Raw genomic sequence first — 23,654 nt, 5'->3', positions numbered from 1 at the left:
AAACAGGAAACATGATAAGGGAGTGGCAGATGAGAGGGAGCGAGGGAACACAAAGGAGAGAGCACACATGGGGAAATATGCATAAACATAATGGAATAAAACACACGTAGGGGAAACAAGAACTCACACAACTATATAAACACAGACACACAGAGGGAGACAGGGCAAAGACACAAGAAGGGAATCCAATAAACAAAACTAAACAGAATAACCCAGGGACCATAGAATAAACCTTTGGAATAACAGGTGGATGTAACAGAATACAGAATGCCAAAAACGCACAAACCCCAAAACATTAGGTCAAAAGACCCAGGTCCATGACAGATAGATCTTTGTACTTACACCATGGATAGTGGCTCCAATGGCTCACTTTCTATTTTCTCTTTCACATGACTGTAATCTCCCATGAGTAAAACAGCGTCAAAAAGCCATAGCATGGAAGGCATTTGGAAAGGTGGCAAGGGAGCACCGGATAGAGGGGCAAATATGTTTCCAGAGCATGAAGAGAGAGGCTGGAAGCTATACGCAGAAGCAAAAAGCATCTAAGTAATACTAGATACTCATTATTCTATACTTGTGAGAAACTAAGCTTGTGGTTGTGAAATACTGCAGTCTAAGAAGACATTCTGGCACCAGAGAGGAGGAAGCCAACTCTTAAGAAGTACTCACTGATGAATGGATTAATCACAGGTGCATTGTTTCATGATTTATAAGAATTTAGACTGCCTCTTTAACAAAAGAATGCTCTCTTTTGTTAAAGAGACATGTGCCTGTACTATTTGACATAATCAAATAGTACACAAAAACACACAATCATAAAAGCGTTTATAATATAAAGGATTCTAGGAGCAAAATATGAAAAAAGAAATGTTTAAAAATTAACCATCAAACAGCCAAGAGTGAATAAACCGTAACTACAGTATCTATTAAGTGCTTGATCAAGTAGTTTAGTCATCTTAGTATCACTGAAAGTGGTGTTTTAATTTTAACAGAGGAGTTGTAAGGATTTATCTATGGTGATGTTGTGAAACACACAATTTTTTAACAAAAACTATAACAAGGGGTACCTTCCAACTGTCAGCCAGTCAGAACACAGAACTTTGCTTTGTAACACACAATCTTTTAAAAAAAACCACCTTGATTATAGGGACCTTCACCTGCCAGCCAATCAGAACACAGAATTTTTTTATGTAACACACACTATCTGACAAAAGCCGTAATTATAGGGGCCTTCCGGCTGTTAGCCAATCAGAAGCCTTAAAAAATACACATTGTGTGAATATTTATGACCAGGTGCAGTACCCAAACCGGTCTACAGGGGCGCTGTGTTGATACACAGATTATACACAAAAGTTGGGTAATTGTGAATAGTAAGGACTTTTTTTTGTTTTTGCTGAAACTTAGAATTTAGGCTTTTGACACCTATATAAGCACCCTCACATCGAGTTTTCATTCCATGAATTGTGAGGACATCGGCCCTGTCCTCATAATTCCAAATGTCCGGACTGTGTGGCGTGTATTCTTGCAAAATGTCCTTACAAACCACCTTGGCGCACACACACACACACACACACACACACACACACACACACACACACACACACACACACACACACACACACACACAAACTTTCAATTGCTGTTTGGTATGTTTGCATGCATTTCCTTGATCTTTGTCATGGGGTCATAAATAATGCCTGTGTATACGCTCAATTCAATGCTGTCCTCTAGTCAAGGACCAACCACAAATACTCATAGGTTTATTATTACAGTAGTTTAAGCTGCAGGTATATTTTTTTAATGTTTTTTTTTTTGTCTTATTTCTCCTCTATGCCAACCACAACACATTTTTTTTTCACTCAAAGGGTCATATAAGGCTGTCACGGTTTGATTGGTCTTTATGCATTTATGACATGCTATTAAAGATGACTGACAGCAGGTTAGATAGTAAATGGGTATTATTAGAGTGGAAGAGTTGATTCGAGACTTAGGAGGAGCAGACTGCCAACTCGATCGTGGCCATGGAGTCCACAAGAAGGTCGTTCTTGGCTCTCTTTCTGTTGGTGGTGCTTGGATCATCCATTGCCACAGGTAAGGAAAGAAGGAAAATGAACTCTTGTTTTAGTTTTGTTTTGGGTTTTCTTCTGCTTTGATGTTTTCTAAATCAGATATTGAGTCTGTACATGTGACATTATGTTTGACATGAGACTCCTCTGCAGGTTAGTCCAGGACAAACAGGTTAGTTTGCTGTGTTGTGATGGATTTAAAGTAAAGAACAGTGTGTGGTTGGTGATTTGGGTAACATCCAGTGTAGCAGAGATAAATTTGAAGTTAGGCTGATGATACTGTTTAGTATAAAGACAGTGTACTGTCAGTGTAGATAATGGAAATCAGCCAGGAAAACTCATGAAACATCTGCTCACATCCGTTTGTATATTCACAAAGAGCAGCAGTGTTCCAGATCAGCTGATCACAGCCAGTACAAAGATAAACTACTGGAGCTCTTAATAGAAATTACTTATATTATTTTATTATTACATTAATATAGCACAATGTTTAGTTAGCTTTGAATAAAAATAGCTGAAGTATCTGTACTTCTACTTAAGTACTGAATGTGTGTACTTTTGCCACATCTGGCTCAGACCTTATCCTATGTCACTTAATTTACCAATATCTTACACTTTACTGACCATTCAGCTAATAAGTCTAGTTTTTGTGTCACAGGGTAGTTTGACTAATTTCCAGCTTTTACATTTAAGCATTACAACTGCTTGCTGTATTGTAACCAGTGTGGGAACACTTTTTAGTGAGTAAATAGGTTAATCAATATTTCCTTCAGGACTTCCTGTTCTACCGACTGGCCATTGTCTTTGCATAGGGAGAGAGACACATTTTTAAAAATGAATAAAAACCTCAACTCTTGACAGATAACAGCCTCTGCATATTCTTCACCTAATGTTTCCATTGTTTTACATTTACCGAACCTCAGGGCTCACACATCAAGCCAAACACGCAGTCTTTAAATGTCATTTCAATCGTGTTCGGTATTTACACTACAAATGGCTGTTCAACTGTGTTCACCATGTACAAAATCAACAATAAGGGCTATAACATTCAACTGAAAACCTTTCAGTGCTTCAGTGATATTTCCTGAATTAACTGCTCCACTGCGTTCAGACTTTACACATCAGCTGACATGCCCACTTCATCTGCTTTCATTTAAATGTTTCAGCTGAAGTTCATTTTAATTGTAAGTGAATCAATACCTGCGTTTAATCAAAAACCAGTTCCACTGTTTCCATCTTAAGCTTGCATTTCATTTACGTTTCAAATGTACATTCATTCTGCTGCCTTCAAATGCTGATGAACCAAACAGTACACTCATTGTTTCGACCTTTAACACAGTTCAAACCCTTTCCGATTTCAGCTCTTTACCTTTAAACAAAAACCTTGAACTGCTCCTAACCCAGAACTTCTATTGGTAGCACACAACAAGTAGACCACTTGTCCTTGTATTAGTTTTTCCATTGTCCTTTCTTTCAGTATTGTATTTGAGTGCCACTTCAACCAGAACTCCATTTTTTTTCTTCCAGTGTTACAGCTGCAGAAATTCACCCACAAGCACCCACAATTCACCCCCCCCCCCCCCCCCCCCCCCATTCCTTCGATCTGCAGCTTTTACACAAAGTATTAGATTTGGAGGTCTTTTTTACGATAACATCAGAGTGACCTGAAAATGTTGAGTTTGATGTATGATTCTCCATTTTTAACCTAAAAATCAAACATCTTTTTTTCTATTTTAAAGCTTTAAAACTCATCATCCACCAATGCTGAGTCCCATTCTCGTCTCCCTTTGGGCTCTGTCTTTACCCTCTTTTCACTTTCCCTTTTTTCTTCTTAATGATCCACCCTTCCTTTCATGGTCCCCGGTTGTTTTTTGACAGGAGCTTCCAAACTTTCCAAGTCAGCACTTTGAGTGCAGATGGAGTTGCGCAAAACTCCCTGTTATCAGCAATCACTGTGAATTAATGGACTACTGTATCAGAATAACTGTTTAACAGGATACAGAGATGTGCTGCAGTAGATAAGAGAGCATTAAAGTGAGGTGTGACAGCTGTTGCTACAAACAAACATTGCAGTAAACACACGTTCAAGTCTCGAAAGAGTTTCTTTCTAACACTGCTCACAGTGATGTCTGCAGGATGCGCCGAACAAGGCTTTGATTGTGATCTGTGGAATTTTAAGCAGAGGTTTTCTCCAAGTTTAAAGTTACACCTGAAGTGAGATACTGATTTCTTGCAGGAACATGTTGCGCTATAAACACTTTCACATTCAGGAACTCGTGCAAAGCATCTTAGATAAAACTGTAATTATGCTACAGTTCAAAGGTTTAGAACGTTGCTATATGGAAAACATATTTCAAGGTCAAACTAAACTAACTTGATCAGAAATTTGTAAATAACAAAGATTGTGGATCTATAATCATTATGTGTTTATTATGTTTTTTAACTGCCTCCTGTTCCAAAGACACATTGTAATACTCAATTAAAAGGCTGATTAAACATTTTAAAAATTCATTCTGTAATTATGTTAGTACATATTAAAATTATTCTGCTGATTTAATAAGTAATAGTTTTATGTAGCTGAGTACCTGGAGCATTAACATCAGTAGATTACAAGCCCAGAATGGTCTAAATTCATCAAAGTATTCTTGTTTGATGAAAAGAAGGCCATTCGAAAACATTATGTATTATTCACTCCACAGAACAACACAAACGGAGTCGAACCAGGAGAAAGTTTCAGCTTGAACCTGATTGTGCTGCTTTGTTAACTGCATCACACGCTGTTGTATGAAACATCAGTGTTTTGGCAGTTTCCTACAGTCAATAGGCTTTAATGTTTAATAGCTGGATGAGTCAGAGAATAAAACTCTTATTAAGAAAGGCGTTTTTAGACTACAGGGTGGGCCATTTATATGGATACATCGTAATAACATGGGAATGGTTGGTGATATTAAAGTCCTGTTTGTGGCACATTAGTATATGTGAGGGGGCAAACTCCTCATGATGGGTGGTGGCCATGGTGGCCATTTAGAAGTCGGCCATCTTGGATACAACTTTTGTTTTTTCAATAGGAAGAGGGCCATGTGACACATCAAACTTATTGGTAATGTCACAAGAAAAACAATGGTGTGCTTGGTTTCAATGTAACTATTGTTTAATATCACCAACCATTCCCATGTTTTGACAATGTATTCATATAAATGGCCCACCCGGTATAATAAAACACATATAGGCGCCAAACATTTACTCTCCAGACATAAACTGTCTTTAAGCAGCAGCTTCATCTATAGTTATCAGTTACCCTTTTAATATAATGAATGTGCACTGCTTCAAAGGCCCCTCTATGTCCCCATATATCTCCAATTTTAAGGGAATGCGTGATTACTGAGTAATTATTATGGTATGTACGATTTAGCTTCACTTTTTTCTGTTGTCTGCTGTCCGCTCCATCTCTGATTTCAATGTACTTACTTCAGTTGTGAGAACACTTTGAATTTCCAGCTACAGTGAGAAATACTAAGTGTTTATCACAGTTTTGTCTGAAAGCAACCAGTATCAAGATCAGATGAACTCTAATATGTAAGAAAAGCTTCAATAAAAGTTAAGCTGGTGCTTGTGTTGAGTGCATATTTTTGCTTGAACTGATGTTTTAAACACCACTCTGACTCCTGTGTTTGCCTTAAGTTGAAGAGGAGAACTCAGAGTTCTGGAGGTCACAGGCAAGGAAGACACTGCAGGCAGCACTAGACAGGAAGCTGAACACCAACGTTGCCAAGAACATCCTGTTTTTCCTTGGAGATGGTAGGTTACACAACACTGTCAATCCTTTGCACGAATAACATTAGACAGCCTCACTCGGCTGAAAAGTTAAAACAAGCAGAAAGTAAAGAGTTCTTGAATTACTTTTTTATATACATAAATCATTTCAGGCATTGTCTCCTCTGTTTGCTTAGCCACCAATTTACAACATAGAAAACAAATATTTTAAAGGAAAACAAGAAGCTGCAGGAGGGAGTTATTTATGTGTTTATCAAAGCTACAGTGTGTGAACTTGTGTCTGTGGGCCTCAGGTATGGGACTCACAACCCTCACAGCAGCTCGTATTCTCAAGGGACAGCTGGAGAACGAGTCAGGGGAGGAGACAGTGATGACCATGGACACCTTCCCCAATGTGGGGCTGGCCAAGGTACACACACACACACACACACACACACACACACACACACACACACACACACACACACACACACACACACTATGGGTGCTCCCAAAACAAGTGTGACATGTGATGAAGTAAAGTCATATATGCATCATCCTCTATCTTTAGATCAGTGGTTTCAAACATAAGGCCCGGGGGCCAGAATCAGCCTGACAGACTCTGGCCCACTTGCACAGCTTTAGAAAAATGAATAAAGGAATTTGGGACTTTTGAGTGTATTTTCATACGTTTTAACGCTTTATCTTTACTGACCTCGCCCATGGGTGATTTATGCTACCCCAAAGTAATTAGGTAGCAGATTAAGAAAAAGAAGAAAATTAAGAAAAGACAACAGAAAAGTTCAGAAGTATCAAAAAAAAAGAAAGAAGACTTTCTGATTTATAATTACAGAAGATTAAATGAGCTGCCAGAAGTTTTTCTGTAATTTTACTCATTGATTTCTTACAGTTTTATCCAAAAGAGTTGGGGTGACAGATTTCTTTCATTTACTGCAGCAGCATTTTTTTATTATGTAGAAAAACTGAAATGTCCTGTTGAAATCGCACTTCTTTTTCTTATATTAAGATATCTCAATGATTAATTTTATAATTAAACTTTTTTTTTTACACTGACAAAAAGAGGAATTTCACTGGTCACAATGGAAATGAGTCTGACATCCCTATTTTAGATTTTCAGTACTGAATATGAATGCAATCAGCCCTGTAGGCATACAGTTTCTGTGTGAGGGGCCTTATGTCAGACCGGTCTCATAGTAACTAATATATATTATTAAACTAATGTATTTCAGTTGGAACTTGTGTCTACAGCACGTGCTTTGGAAAGCCTTTAGCAGGTGGCTGTAACTCTTCTAACCAGAAATACAAGCCTGTAACTTAATGCCTTACCCTAAATAATAACATCTACTAATACAATATTTTATATTAAAAACATATTAAAAATAAAACAGCAAAAGGGACTTTTCTGCCTCTTAAAAATGGAGGATATTAATTTCAGGGAGATGGATCAAAAATCATTGTCAGGAAAGGTAAGGATAGGAAAATAGTGTGTAGGAACGTTAAAATCAAAAATAGCCTTTGTTATCAGACAAACATCTATTGTGCCATAGAAAATTAGTGCACCATAACCTTCTTTAAAAGAAACTAGAGCAGAAAATTGTATATTGTTCTGTAATTTTATATACACATACAATGGCAATAACGGGCTATTCTATAGCAAAACGAGCCACAGTGTATGAATTTTAACTGTTAATTGTAAAGCTAGCTATGAACCATAGATAGTCTTAGCTACAGCTAAGCCAGCTGTTTTCTGTCTGTAACTTGGAAAAATATCCTTGTTAAAGGACCATTTGTTTCTAATTTAATATGATCACTGTTCACTAAAGCCTTGTCAGAAATGCTCTCAGTGGAAGTGTGGAAGAAACCATTCAAGGGGAAGGGAAATGGGAAAACAAAGTTAAGCTATGCCAAATTATACAAGACCTGGAATGAAAATTAGTGGAAATAGATATGGACTCCAAATTTAAAACTTTTAATTTAAATTATCTTCAGTATCTACGATGGTGTATTTTAAGAAAGTTAGAAGAGGGTATAACAGTGACTACAGCCACGCGTAAAACACAGTGGAAGTTCATTTATGTTACGGGGCTGGATTTCAACCAGTGGTGTTGCGAATGTTGTCAAAATTTATCGAATTATTCGCACAAAAGAGTACCATCAGATTGTGATTTACCATAGAATACCATACAATAAAGATTGATTGGTAATGGCTTTACTTTCGAGCATGATAACAATCCCAAACACATTATCAATGCAGTAAAAACATACCTGGATAGACAAACACACCATGACACAGAGCCCAGAACTCAACATTACAGAAGCAGAGTGGGACAATTGGTAGAAAAGGGAACATAAGCTTGCCTGAGAGAGTTCAGGCTGTGTGGAAGAATAAAGGTGGTCATATTTAATATTGGATTTCAAGTTCATCAGTTTTTTAAAACCTTTTTTCCTTATTTTAAATGTTTGCACATGTTTTAATAAATATAAAGATGTGAAAAATGGCTCAAGCACAGTAGCACTGTAAACTGAATTTCAAATACTTCAGTGGGGTGCAATGAAACCATGGCTCACAAAGGAAGAGTTATTACTTTGAAACCTTTTATTTTTTAAACATCTCCAGATGCCCAATTACTCTGGCACCACCACACAACCCTAGGAGTAAAGGGAGCTTGATGAGACAATACTAAAAATATTTACACCACTTATTTCACACGTAATTAAAGTTTAAAAGCTTTTTGCAGAGCAGTATATTTTATTTAAGCTTTCCTTTGTGTATGTGTGTGTGTACTGTGCAGACCTACAGTGTGGACTTCCAGGTTGCAGACAGTGCAGCCACAGCCACAGCATATCTGTGTGGGGTGAAAACCAACCTGAACATCGTTGGAGTGAATGCGGCGGGTCGCAACGGAGTATGCAGAACTCAGAAGGGCAACGAGGTGACGTCCATCTTGAAGTGGGCCAAAGATGCTGGTGAGCAACTGAAGACAAGAAATGTCATTAACTGAATCTTTAAAAAGAACGTAAATAGTAAACGTAAAATCTGTAAACCAAAACTCCAAGCAGTAGTAGTGGAGTATTAGTACATCCTTTAATGCTCAAATGTATAAAGATTGTAGCACAAAACCTGAGGAAAAAATGGGCAAATTTAAAATTCACATATTTATTCTATATTCACATATTTACAGATCAACTATACTACTTTGTTTTTAATCATTATCATACCAAAAAGCTTATTTTACTGCAGTTCGTTGAATGCGTCAAATAGAAAAAAAGAAGAGAAACATAAGATGGCTAGCCATTCTGAATGTTTGAAACATAAATTGGTGGGGAAAAAGTTTTGTGCTGTGCTTCGTGAAGCTTATTTGAATTGGAAAAACTGTTGAGCCAGTCAGAGCTTTGTAAGTGAAATTAAAAAAAGGTTACGCCATATTTTTATGCCAGAGGCGGAAAAATGGAAACAGAAACATTTGCATAAAAATGACAGCAAAAATGTGGATGATGAGAACCGCAAAGCAGAGCAGAAAAACATTAAAATTAGCATTTTTATTCAATTGACATGCTTCAGAAAACACTGCTGCAGCTTTTTTGTTGACAGGTAATTCAGCGGCGGAGACGACATTTAGTGGCATATGATTGTAAATGTAAGAAAATAACTTTAAATGAGAATTTAACTGATGTTTAAAAACAAGATACCACAAGATTAAAGTGAAAAAAGCCCATAACATTTCACCATAATGCTTACATGATGTATAATAATGAGCAAATGATTTATAAAACAGACTTATGGTAATGGTGATATTCAGCAGATGGCAATAGGCTCATGTGAACAAGTGTAACTCATTGCTGCACACACTCAGAGGATAAGAATTTAAAAGATGCTGTGATTGAAGCAACAAATGGGATTGTGTGACTCTTGTACAAAGAGCAGGCAGATACCTGACATGGCCCTGCGTGTCACATTTAGGTTCTAGCTCCTGTCAAAAGAAATCCCCCAGGTCTTAGATGGCCTCAACAAAACCTGATTTTACAGCTGAGCGCTCTGCTGTGAGCTGCAGTGCCCTGTCAGAGTGGTATTACAGGGGCCACCGGGGAGCAGGGAGCAACAGCAGCTCGCAGCCTCAGGTTCCACCACAGCATAATCAACTACACAGGAAAGCACCTTGACTGTTATCATGTTCCAGCGTTATCAGCAGCCATAAATATCTCATGACACGCACACAGGCAGAGTGTCATGGCCATGACCCCAGCGCTATGCCAGAGACCGATGCTCAGGTGTGCGAATGTTGCCGAGAACCAGTTTTTTGAAGTTGCTTCTATTTAATGTTGTAAAAAACATTTTGGAAACGGTCGTGTCACAAGGTACACCAGGAGCCCGGCACCTCTTGAGATAACTCTGAGGCATCACAGGAGGCCTTTTCTTCACTGATATCTTTGCTTTTTTCTCTTAAATAATAACCCTGCACAATTAAAATTGCATATTAGCTGGATTTTTATTTTATTCATTCATCAAGTCTAGAAAACTGTGTCAAAATTCCCCTCTAAACCCCATGGTGAAGTGTCGAAGTGAGGCTCAGTGCTCACATTTGACACCCTGCAAGCATATTTCTTTCATTTTTGAAAAATCGCTCTAACAATTAGCTGTCCTAATTGTTTGGATTAATTGCCTGTGGATTGGCTAATTGTTTAATCAACCATTTGCTGCCGCCTACAGCGCACATTAAAGACTGTTATGTCTTTAATGACTTTTGAGTTTCAGCACACTTTTTCCAAGTGAGCATAAAGAACTTTGATCCCTCTGATACATGACAGAGATTTGTAATCTCACATCACCACTTCATGAAACCATGAGTATCTGTGTCTGATAATTTGGCGTCACATCGCTCGTCTTGCAGCTATCACACTGAGACTGAGACTGCAACCATAAACTTTCAATGTCTCTCAGATGAAGGATAAGTAAGTACTAAAAGGACAATAAGTACTGTATCTACTAGACTTTACACCAAGATAACTTTTGCATTCAGAGTTGAGATAGTTTTTGACTAACGACTAATGACTTTTCATCCAGAAACCTGCTCATAGAGTATTCATACATGGAGCGAGCCCGTTCTCACTCCCGAGGCGTAACATCCCGACGTTTTGTCACGTCCTGCGACGTTCCTGAGGAACGCGAAAGGTGACCTTCCACGTTGTTATGGTACGCGGCGGTTTCCAGCCCTGTACTGCAGCCCTAAACTTAACCTTATCACTAAGCCTAACCATAACCTTATGCCTAACCTTAACCATAACCTTATGCCTAACCATAACCTTATTCCTAACCTTAACCATAACCGTATCCCTACGCCTAAACCTAACCTTATCCCTAAACCTAACCATAACCTTATGCCTAAACCTAACCATAACCGTATACCTAAGCCTAAACCTAACCTTATCGCTAAACCTAACCATAACCTTATTCCTAACCTTAACCAGCACTTTAATGAGGTGAAATAGTGTTTTCTAAAGCGATTTTAAGGGAAAAAGCGAAGATGTGTAGATTGAGTCCAAACGGTTCTCATGTGTCCGCAGTTTTCCGATGTCGTGACGTAGGAACGCCTTGGATGCCCGAAAACGTAATATGTTGACGATTTGTCACCTAGCGTAAAATGTTACGATTTGGGAGTGAGAACGGGTTGATGGAGCAGAGCGCTTTTTGTTAACCTGTGTTAAGCAGGAAGCTACTGTGTTTACGTTGCAGGCAAGTCTGTGGGCATCGTAACAACCACGAGGGTGCAACACGCCACCCCAGCAGGCAGCTACGCCCACAGTGCCAGCAGGACGTGGTACAGTGATGCCGATATGCCTGATTCTGCCAAGAAGGACGGCTGCACGGATATCTCATTCCAGCTCATCAACAACACAGACATTGATGTACGCTTCTGTTTTTTACAGTATATATTGAACTTTTGAACGGCTGAATTTGATTTAAGTGTGTGTGTGTGTGTGTGTGTGTTTTCAGGTGATCATTGGCGGCGGTAGAAAGTACATGACCCCTACTGGTACCAAGGACCCTGAATACCCCACAGACTACTTGTCAAACGGTGAAAGAATGGATGGGCGTGACCTGATCAAAGAGTGGCAGAACTTAAAAACTGGGAAGGTAAAACACCTCTGCTCATAATAACAGGTAGAAGTAAGAAGTATGATATGGTGTGAAATCAGAAGACCTAAAAACCTGTACATATACAGTCACATTAAAAAGATCGGACACCCTCTTTCAATTTACAGTTTCATGTGTCAGGACATAATAAAAATCTTAAAAGTAGATAAATACAACATCAGTTAATCAATAACACGTGACATATTATACTGTGTGATTATTGATTGCATAACAACTGAACCCAAGTGCAGAATACTTTGGTATACAGAGGATTTCACTGTTAACTCCATGACTGCAAGGTACCCAGGTCTTACTGCTACACAAATCCAAATCATGACCCCTCTACCACCGTGCTTGACAGCTGGTGTGAGGTGATGATATGCTGCTTTTGGTTTTATCCAAATGCGGTGCTGTGAAAAATCTCCACTTTGGTCCCATCTGACCAACAGACATTGTTCCGGAAGTCTTGTTTGTACAGATGCAGCTTTGCAAACCTGAGCTGGGCTCCTATGTTGTTTCTAGAGAGAAGAGGTTTTCCCCTGGCAAACTTGTTTTGTCATGAGCTTTACCATTTTTGGTGAGGGTGTGCTTAGTTTGTCACACACTGTTTTTGGCCTTTTGACTTAAATTTCTGTTGCATAAATAATGAAACGGTACAATATATCATGTTTTCATTAAAATTTGTATTTATTGTAAGACCTGCTGAGGACTGGATGATTTTTATTTTGACCTGATATGTTTAAAGAGGGTCCAGTTGTGTGACTGATCTTATCAGTGTCTGCATCTGACTGTAATGGAGACAGTTAACATTATAAGGTATCAGGGAGTTTTTGTTTAAACTTTATTCGCCAAAGGATACCAGAGGTGAATGTATTACAATATGAATATTCTGCTATTTTTCCATAAGAAACGTGATTGATTGCATTATATATGTACAGAAACCTGGTGCAGGTTTCATAGTTAGAACAGTTAAGTGTCCTTTACTTTGCACACAAAGCGGCTTCCTTCTGTTTGCCGGTGGTCATACAGTGACTAATAACAAGCACAACCACTTTTGGTATTCTGCTTCCACTCTCCATGGTTATATGTATTCCTGTGTGTTACAGGTTGCCCACTATGTGTGGAATAAAGCAGATTTTGACGCTGTTGACCCTGAGATCACTGACTACCTCATGGGTATGTTTTTTTCTCTTTTGCCCCTTCCTTTGCTCCCTCATGCATTTCCCTGTTGCTTAAGAGCTACACTAGACATTTAATAGAAACGTGGTTTCCAATTAATAAAATATCCTGCTAATGAATTTAATTGCTAAACAATTTGCATGTGCAGACTGGAGTGGTGGTGGAGTCAGGCATCAACATGGTTGTGCGTCACTTATTTTTTGAGTTTGGACTTTTGTTTTTATTTGCGGTTTATGTATCCAAATTATTTGTTTAGGGTTTTTAAAAGGTCTATAATAAAGTAATACCTTAATCTTAGGAGCTTTTCTTTTTGTGTTCAGACTTCATAATTTAGTGACTCAGTTAACTAAGTGTACATAATATTAACCCTCTGGAGTCAACAGTCGCCAGTGCGTCCAAATCACATGATGGATTTAAGAAAACTCTGACTGCAAAAAGGAGTCTCGCTGACTCTGTTTCAACTTGGGCCAACTGTGCTCTGCTTTTTTCTCTTGGATTTCCTACTCTTTTCTCAATCAACACTGTTTTTGTTTTTTTCATTTTGTTCCATTCGAAAAAAGGATTTTATAAAATGATTCTCAAATCCAAATATTACTTTACCAAAAAGTCCAGCAAGAACATCCAGGCGACACTGAAAAAGCAGCTCAACACTGGGACAACTTTCATTTTTTAACTATTTTTCAGCAAATATTAGACATTGAGAAAAATGGTAGACTCTGATTCAGTTGAAATGTTTGCTGGGCTTTAGCTCTGTTTCAGAAAATGCTCCAATATATTTTTTCAGTACCAGGTGCTGTCAGTAAACTTTTGGTATTTGACAGTGTGTAGGAAGTGTAGGGATCCAGTCATTGTGCTTTTTGTGGACTGAGGGCTTGCTTGCTGCTATATTTTGGGTTTTCTCCTGCTCTGTGGTTTATCAGTTCCTGTGTGCTGAAAATAGTGGTAATAGTAGGAGGAGGAAAATAGGACTTTCCTTGCCACTACATCCCCACTGATCACTGATAAATATAGCGCAGTTTTCCTCTCTCCTCCCCAGCTCTGTTCGAACCTGGTGATCTCCGCTACGAGGAGGAGAGGGACCCGAGCATGGATCCGTCCATCGTCGAGACCACAGAAAAGGCCATCCGCATCCTACAGAAAAACCCTAAAGGCTTCTTCCTGTTAGTGGAGGGTGAGGACAGCAGCTTCATCTGTTTTCTACACATTCCCATCACTCGATCCAACAAACACTGGATAAAAAATTCCTGTGAGAGGACTAAAAATAGAAGGATCAGTTGAATTGCGTAATAATCATACCCAACCAACCCAAGTGACAGTTATATATAAATAACTAAGTAATTGTTGTTTGCTGAAATATTAGTATGCGTACAACATCGGAGCTTGGCTGGGATAAATTGATCTTTGTGCCATAGTGACAACATTGGCTCAGAGCACGGCGTGTACCTGCTGTTGACACTGATTCTGCATACAGCTCAATGAGTTTGCCGCAGTGGGTGCTGATGGTGTGTTTCCGTTCCACGCGGCTGCCTCTCCGGCCTCCTCGTCTATCTCTCTTTTAATCTGAGGCAGCTGCCTGGGGACTCCACGGTGCCACTGAGTGTCTTCACAATGACTTTAAAAATAAGAGGCAAATGTATAAATAGAAGCAGACATATGGTGCGCCCAATCACTGACAGCTCACTGAGATCACAACTTATTACTACTTTACTTTCCAATATAGCCGGTGCAGAGGACAGGAGCGGGAGATGTGCTAATGCAGAAAAAAAAATCACCCACTCTCTCTTCAGAAAAGGTTCAACTGTGAAATGTACCTGTTGCCAGGGGGAAAATATACAGACTGTATAACTCATTCAAATAATAGTTAACTGTTTCCTTGCAAGGTGTTTGGATGTTTATTAGGACTAAATATAACCTTTCAGAGTTTATTTTAAGTCTTCTGGGCAAGTGCAGCTCAAGTCGTTTGATGCTGATGAGACTTTAATCCAGTGATTTTTGGATTTTGCAAACTAATCTTGGAAATCAGTGAGTGGAAACTGTAATCTCCTGATGTCCAGGGTTACTGCCTTTGCACAACGCAAATGTAAAATTTGTGTGAATATTGAGAGCTTAAAAAAGAATTTTCAGATTCACCTGTTCATAATGCAGCTGTTCACACTGACCGCTGGACAAATTTGTGGCATTAATTTTTTCTGATATTTTGGATCCGAATAAACAGATCTGACCAATCAGATTGGTCAGATCATCAATCTTTTGGCACACACATAGATCATCATTGCTTTATTTTGACTTTGTTTGTTTCCCAGTGCATTTTTGGAAAATACATTTTTTGAAAAAAATGCTTTCAGTGTGTATATACATCACATATACATTAAATAAAAGTACTACATGAACTGTTTAGGAATTACGGCCACTTTATGTAGGAGATATTTTTAAAATTATGCTGGTTTTTCGAATTATTTTTGTGCTCCTAAAACCAAGACCAGAAGGCAGTACATCACTCTCCATCATGTTTAACCCCTTCCTTCCTTGTGTTTACAGGTGGGCGTATTGACCAGGCTCACCATGCTGGGCGGGCCTCCATGGCCCTGCATGAGGCGGTTGCTTTTGACCGCGCTATCGCTAAGGGCCTCGAACTCACCGAAGAGCATGAAACTCTCACTGTAGTGATGGCTGACCACTCTCAGCCTCTTACCTTCAATGGCTTCCCCTTTCGTGGGAACAGCATTCTGGGTAATTATTAACAGAACTGCAATTCATTCATCTAAAAAAAAAAATCCTGCTGAAAGAAATGCTTAAAAAAGAATTTAGGATTTTTTTTAATCATCAGTGTATCAGTAAGTTAAGCTTTCTCCACAATTCTTTCTTTTTTCCCCCTCAATCCTTTACTCCATGCCTCCATTCCCCCCTCCAGGTGTGTTTAGCCACTATGACAATAGACACCTGCGGCAGTATTTGTGCCTGTTGTGTGTGTGTGTGTGTGTGTGTGTGCGATGCCTCTTAGTGCCTGTATCCTCACAGCTTCAGTGTGCTTCTGCCACCAGCAGCTTGATATTTCATCTGCTGTCTCTCCCTGCAATTACAGCCAGGGTAAACACACATTACTGGCAGCCTTTCTCCTGCTTGCCTTTCTATTTCAGTCTCCTGCTTTCTCCCTCTTCTGTCTTCCATTTACCTATCTCCAACACTGATGACACCGTCTCTTCTACCTTTTTTCCTTCTAAGTTCTCCTCAATCTCTTTCACCAGTTAATCTCCCTTTAAAGGGCTTTCCTACTGATCTTATGTGCTCCTTACCTCTTCAACTCTCTCTCCTCTTGCTCACTTTTCTCTTTTATTTAAGGTTTTAGACCTGAAAGATGTCCTTTTTTTCATAAAATACAGTTTGACTTACCACAGAATAAAAAAAAAAATGTACAGATGTATATAATAAAGATGAAGAGTAGCTGAGTCCCTTTTAGGTGCATCACTCAAGTGGTTAACTATTAAACTGTGTATCTACTCAGTAGATATTTTTTCCAAGAATGTATCAGCTCGAGAAACAAAACATGTGGAAATCATAACCCCTCCACCTGCTGTGTTTGGTTTTCTTCAAATGTGGTGCTGTGCATTTTAGTCAAACATCTCCACTTTGATCTCGCCTGTCCAAAGGACATTGTTCCAGATCTTTAGTTTGCTCAGACACAAGTTTACAAAGCTCAGCTGCTGCCATTTTCTTTTTATTAAAAAGAGGTTTTCTGCTGGTAATTCTTCCAATCAGACATACTTACGAAGTCTAGTTTGTACTTATGAAGTCTTTTTCTGATTGTACTGTAATCAACTTTGAATACTAAGGTCTGAAGAGGTGAGATGTAGTTCTTGAGTTTTCTTCTTTTTTTAAAAAAAAATTTCTGTGAGGATTGCTGTCTGAACTCACGGTGAATTTCCTGGGAAAATGGACAACTGTCTTGAATGTTTTCCACTTGTGAATAATCTTTCTCACTGTAGAAGATGGACTTCTGTCATGGTGTGCTGTGTGCAGGCAGGAGAACAGGACCCAAACGCTGGACTCACAGTGAACTAAAAGAGGCAGCAACTCCAAACATAAACTCACAAAAACAGACTTAAACTGAAAACACAAAGCTAATAACAAAACACTAGGAAAACCTAAAGACGAGAGACTGGGAGCACAAAAGAAAAACACACAGCAAGTTGAGGATACGACGCGACACTGAACACTGGCGGACACACGCACTACAAATACACATGAGGGAACGAGGAACAGGTGGGAACACAGCCGGGAGAAATTAGAGCTAACGAGACAGAGGAAACTAAACTAGAACACTGACATAAGACATAAACCTTCAAAATAAAACAGGAAATCCACAGACTGAACTCAGAGACAACTCCGACAAAGAACGGAGGGAACACAGAGTACAGGGACCAGAGTGACATGAGGGGCAGAGGAATACACAAGCTAAGAAACACAGAACAGAAACTCAAAACACCAGTAGTCATAAACCATGAACCAAAAGGAAAACAGACTAATAAACAACAATACAAAATCAAGGCACTGGGCCACCGACCCAGGACCGCAACGACTTCAAATAGTTTAGAAATGATTTTGTAACCCAGATTGATGAGCAGAAATGATCTCTCAAAGATCATTGCTGATGTCTATCCTCTATGATGTTGTGGTAACGCACACCTGAATGCTACAGACCAGCAAATTTCCCAAACTGCTTTCATAGAGGTTGACTGAAGAATGAAATATGCAGCCTGTTGTACTGAAATGGCACACAAAGATTGTGATAAATTTGAGGTCTAGAATCATCCCAACATTGGTGTCGTGTCTACTGTAACTAGTATGCAAGCTGGAGCAAAACTTCTTGGACGGTCTCACATAAGTCAATATATAATAAGATTATCCCAAAAGGTACTGATGGCGCACACAACACTGAGGAATGGAGTGGAGTGACTCCTCTTTATGAAAGTGAAGTCCAGCAGACAGTGATCAGTTAGGGCAGCCTGTGCCAGACACCTGTCAGTCAAAACAAACTCCAGTATTCAGATGGATGAGCTCTGCAAAATTCCACTCCCACTACTATCTGTAATTGGGAAAGGGAAAACCTATCCAGAGGAAAACTGTCCAGAGAGTTGCCAAGAGTAGACAGAGAGAGCCAAAAACATTTTTTTGTTAGAACGTTTCGCTGTTGGAGTCATCCTCAAGGAACTGCCACTGTTTGGGACTTTGTTTCTCAGGCCTGGAGGCTGCTCCTCCTTCTCTCCATTTGTTACCAGTCATATTATCACTGTACTGTATCACTATCAGTCTTCAGAGTCTGTATTGATTGATCTGTGGTCGTGTCATGCTTTTCACACCTTTGCACTCCCTCTTTCCTTTTCCTTTTTTACACTCTTCCTCCTCCTCCCAGCGGTGCAGCAGTGCAGCAGTGATTAATGTGACTCTGAAACTCTGAGCTCTTCATCAGCGGGGAGACTCGCTAGGCTAATGGCTCATCTGGAGAGAAACGCTGAGATCGTCAACAAGCTCTAGACCTCCCGCAGCACCCTTGGGATCAAGCAATCCCTCCTCGTACTTGTGTTTGTGTGCGCATGATGTGTGTTTTTGTTTGTTTAGCACTCCGAGGCAGAAAGAAACAGCAGAAAAAAATAGAAAGATAAATCAAAAATAATGTTTGTGTCTTCCAGGTAAATCTCCACTGTGGGCAAGTGACATGTTGCCTTATACCACGCTCATGTACGGCAATGGACCCGGGCACAAAATCGTTAATGGCGCACGCCCTGACATCCGCAATGTTGACACCAGTAAGACCCAGTCATTACTTCTTTGTTTCACAGAATTCACTATGTTAGATCTGCTACCATGCTCCAGTCAGCAGCTGATATCATTCATCAAACCAGTTTTACGTGTAAATGGGGTCTAATGTTCTTTGAAAGGACTAATCATTTGTACTCTATCCTTATCTTCTCCAGAATCTAAAGACTACATCCAGCAGGCAGCTGTCCCCGTAGATACAACAACCCACAGTGGAGAGGATGTGGCAGTGCTGGCCCGTGGACCCATGGCCCACCTCTTCCAGGGTGTCAACGAGCAGAACTATATTGCCCATGCCATGGGCTACGCTGCCTGTGTGGGTGCTGACCTAAGGCACTGTGAGGGGCAGACTGCACCACCTTTGGTTCACATAAGCCTTGAATATAACAAGAACGGGGCCGGAGCAGTTAGTGCCTCAGCAGCTTTGCTCGGTAGCTTCCTGAGCATGCTGTTGGCCATCACAGTCCTCATGTAAGATCATTTTCTTCGCTGATCTGATCTGCAGTCAGAGGTCAGCACCATAAAACAGTGCGAATGGGTTCAGTGATCTGCTCAAGGACACTTCAGCACGGATGTGCACTAGTGTGGCTTCTTGCACCAGGGTTATCTTGCAGCCTGCAAAGCGTCGTGATCAGACAGAGTGAATCAAGTCACAGAAATCATTAACTGACATGAGGACTGTCACTCCCGCAGTGACTGTAAAGAATTATTATGAAATGTAAGCTCATCAACCATCTACGTTGGCAGTCTGTTGAATCCCTGTGCTATACCAATAAAGCAGCCCTTCCCTAGAGAGTTGGCTTGCCAGTTTATTGATATAAATTATTTAAACATACCAACGATCTCATTTGTTGACATTTTTGGCTTTATCAGAATGACTAATCTTCATTATCTGACCTTGTTTCCACAGTAAAACAAAGGAAAACAATCCCTCTGCCACATTTACATACACATGAGTGAAAGCTTTAAGAACAAAGTGAACAAAGCTGATATTTTTTGCATTATATTTCACATTTTTAAACGTGCTACGGATCATAACTGGCAGCATAATTAAAGAAACAAGTCTACATTTTGGCAAAATGTGCTAAATGGCATCCTTGCTAAAGGAGTCAGATGAATTTGTGTAGAGGCTAAAACAACAAAACAAACAACAAAAACAAACACATTGCTGAAACTAGCCTTGCTACCAGCCTTAGTGCTAAGCTAATGAAATCTTCTGCTGACTTTAGCTTCTCTCATCTAATTCTTGGCTGAAAGAGGAAACACGTATATCTCTTAAAAATATGAAACTGTTCCTTTCACCTAAGTTCATATTTGTGACAAATGATCCATACATGTATTTACTGAAACTTTGAAATAAAATGGTTATTTCGCACTTTGCAAGCACTTTCTGTGAAATAAAAAATGGGCCGTGATGTCACTCATCGTTGAGGGAGCTTCTGTCTTACTAACTTGAATTTGGGTTTGATGAGTGACGGTGGAGTGGACAGGTGGAGCTATCTGAGAAATCTAGGAACGCTGCATGCTCATATAGTAGCAATTTGCCAGTAACAAAGTAGGTCTGCCCTTAAACACACTGTGATTTATCCTCCTTTTTGACTCAAACTGGGGCCATAAAATTGCATCATATTGTGTTTAACAAGATTTGAAAATAGAAATTGAGATCATAATCCACCTCTTAAGTATTTACTTACGTCATAGAAAAAAAGTAAGGGTATTTTGTCAGCTTACTAGAATATGGCTGCTTTTAGCAGGAGTTGGACCTGTTGGTTGTTAAATAGAATGCAGGTTTAAGGTACTTTCACATTGGCTTCACTTTTCAGATCAGGAAGCTACATCAGTCTTACAATCTTACCTTAGTGCGAGCTATTATGAATAGGAAGGCTTCTGAATGCCTTGGGTGTTTCAGACATGTCCAGTTAGAAGGAGCAGACCTAGGAGATAATGTTTCTGGTCTGTTTCTGTTTCTGGCTTTGAACAGCTCAGTGTTCCCAGTGATTAGCTTTTATTTGCTAACTTCATACAAAGTCCTGTTTACTGCACTTCTGAAAACACATTGTTTGATGAAAACACATCAAACTATTTTCATAATGCTTCTCAAGCATCTTGGAGAACTGCATCAGTGTCATCTGTCTTTTCATCTAGTCCCACACCGGCTCTGTGATATTGTGATCCGGGCTTTGTTGTTACTTGTTTCAAGGCTTCTTGTCCTTCCTGTGGGTGGAGATAGTTTGTTGTATTGCTTGGCTGCTGTCGTGTCACAAAATTATTTGAAGACCACAAAGATGTCTATCTTAGTGGTACTGGGTATGAATTTAAACATAAGATAATTACTTAGCGCTGTATATTCTTATATGTCTTCATATTTACCCATTAAGTCACCAAAGAATCCTGTTACTGTATAGGCCAATTATTCCAGTTCATAACTAATTTTATAACCTGTTAGGAGAGAAATCTAAAAATGCCTCCTTCTTCCTGTGATCCTCTCTAACATCCGCAGTACTAATTGAGGTTTGAGGTGGGTTGGTTTGATGACATTACTACAGTGGTCCATTAATAATGCAAAATATGTAAAGATCACCTATTTTTATCCTTGGGAGACAGATTGTAGTAATTATTTTGGACATCTGTTGGGGTTAGGAGTTTGTGAAACCTGATTTTGACTCTCCCTGTACTCATTTAGACTGGCCTGAGGCCATCATCATTGTTTTAGATGATGGGCCTGCTCTCATCTTTTCCACACGTTCATTAAAGTCATTTGCAGATCATATGGTGGAGAGAAGCTCAACAGCTTGAGAGGAGATGCAAGAGGAAGCGTTTTGTCTTTTGTCTGGAACTGAGGTTTATTAATGAGTAGAAAGGACATGGCAAACAGGGACAATATTTCCTTTTGCAACATACATTCTCTGATATCATATGTAATTAGTACTGTTTGCCAATACTCTATATAAACATTAGATTTGATGAGAAATTTAGACTTATTTAATGGTTTGGCTCTGATCTGTATCCATCATTCCTTCTGCACACATACACTCATCATTCATTTTGTTAGGTACACCTAACAAAACTGTGCACTGGAATATACAACAAGATGCTTTAAGGTGGTGGCAGAAGAATGCATATGAACAATATCACCATAATCAATAGAACACAACATAATCAAAGATCCTCTGTTTGCTTCGTCTTCATCTCCAGAGCTTAGTGGTTCTCATCTAAAGCCCCCAGTAGGGGATGGGACAGCTTGAGACAGCAGCAACAAGAACCTGGGACATAAGAACTGTCTCTTGGTCATTTCTCTGCTTTTCATTTAATCAGCCAGGCAGCTCTACAATGCCGTCTCGTCCTCATTTTGCTGCATGAGACTAAATCTGCTGAGCTTTTTTATCAAGATCTCCTTCTTATCTGCAGCCCCGAGAGCCTGAAGCTGGCAGAAAGCTTCTGTTTCATCACTCGCCTTGTGTTCTGCGTGCCGTCGTGGGCTCTCTGAAGAAAAGGACGGCTACATTTTTCTTCAGCTGACGGGGCTGCTCTCTCTAAACAGGCATTCTCTGTCTGATCACAGCACAAACGATCACTTCTTTTAACAGAATGGAAATCCTCTTCACGCCCTAGTTTTTTCCCCCCTTTTTTAAAGGTGGAATGCGTTTGATCATCCAGCTCATTTTGATCAAAGAGGGAAACGTGAGGATTGCAATTGCCTGCAAAAAAACCTGCAAAATCTCCAACTTCTTAGTGACATTTTGCCACTTCTATCACACATTTCTAAACAACAGGTATTAAAACAACAATAAATGTGTTTGGAATGCCCGTTTTTCTTTACTCTGAATCTTCATTTTTACATCTAAAATGTGTCAAGTTGTGTTTTCGCACGCTTCAATGAAAAGAGCAGCCTTGTCTGTACAACACTTTGTCCATTTTAATCAGTTTAAACATCTCTAACACATGGTTGCATTTATTCCTTGCATGTTTCCTAACTGTGTTTAACTTTTCTGATACTAGTTCTCATACGAAAAGGAGACATGCAAGCTATTCAGGACTGCGCCTGAGACACTCGCATTTGGCTCCTCTGCTCTGCAGTCACACATACTGTACTGCGCAACAGGCTCTCACCGCACTCCTACAGCTCCCACAGCTGCCTGTGCACCAGCCGTCCTTTCGGTGGCGCTAGAGCACTAGCTACAGTAGGCACAGGGCCCATCACACTGTATGGATTTGCCGCAACTTTTTCAGTGTGTGTTATGAGATGAGGGCTGCACTGCGGGGAGAGTGGGTGCAGGAGATTGCAGTCTTCTGCGGTTCAAACTGTAAAAAATCACACAACACGAGAAGACCGTGCACGTGCAGAAAGAAAGGCAAAAAAGAATAAGGAAAAAAAAAGGCCCGTGTGACTAATGGCGGTCCTCCCACGGTTTGACTCTGTGATGAGTGAAGTGACACATGCCGCACATGTTAAGGCATCATGCTTTGATGTTTCTCATTCACTTTCTCTGTGTTTACTGTATAACAAGTTGGTCATTTTTAGCCATGATGTTCTCATGATGACACCGAGCCATTCACTCATGTGTCCGTCGCGCCTTTTTAGGCACACAGCTCATATTGGACATGCTCCCGTGGGATCTGTGTGCAGCATACAGTCAGGCTGTATTCCTGCACAGCTCCAACTGAGTGACAAAGTAAATGTCTCAGCG

General features: G+C 39.7%; 1 protein-coding gene across 5 annotated transcripts in view; it reads left to right on the top strand.

The window, feature by feature from the left end:
* Positions 1 to 20,278, top strand: part of LOC134641070 (alkaline phosphatase-like) — a 36,251-nt gene extending 15,973 nt beyond the window's left edge. For all 5 annotated transcript variants that reach the window (XM_063493266.1, XM_063493267.1, XM_063493268.1 and 2 more), the window contains 10 exons: positions 5,748 to 5,864; positions 6,134 to 6,249; positions 8,633 to 8,807; positions 11,572 to 11,744; positions 11,833 to 11,973; positions 13,080 to 13,149; positions 14,189 to 14,323; positions 15,691 to 15,882; positions 18,840 to 18,956; positions 19,125 to 20,278. In XM_063493266.1, coding sequence (XP_063349336.1) covers positions 5,748 to 5,864; positions 6,134 to 6,249; positions 8,633 to 8,807; positions 11,572 to 11,744; positions 11,833 to 11,973; positions 13,080 to 13,149; positions 14,189 to 14,323; positions 15,691 to 15,882; positions 18,840 to 18,956; positions 19,125 to 19,441 — 1,553 coding nt within the window. In that variant the 3' untranslated portion in view covers positions 19,442 to 20,278. The remainder of the gene's footprint in view (positions 1 to 5,747; positions 5,865 to 6,133; positions 6,250 to 8,632; positions 8,808 to 11,571; positions 11,745 to 11,832; positions 11,974 to 13,079; positions 13,150 to 14,188; positions 14,324 to 15,690; positions 15,883 to 18,839; positions 18,957 to 19,124) is intronic.
* Positions 20,279 to 23,654: the final 3,376 nt, after the last annotated feature.

Source organism: Pelmatolapia mariae, linkage group LG14, assembly GCF_036321145.2.
Source record: "Pelmatolapia mariae isolate MD_Pm_ZW linkage group LG14, Pm_UMD_F_2, whole genome shotgun sequence".
Taxonomy (NCBI): domain Eukaryota; kingdom Metazoa; phylum Chordata; class Actinopteri; order Cichliformes; family Cichlidae; genus Pelmatolapia; species Pelmatolapia mariae.
This window is presented reverse-complemented; position numbering and strand designations above follow the sequence as displayed.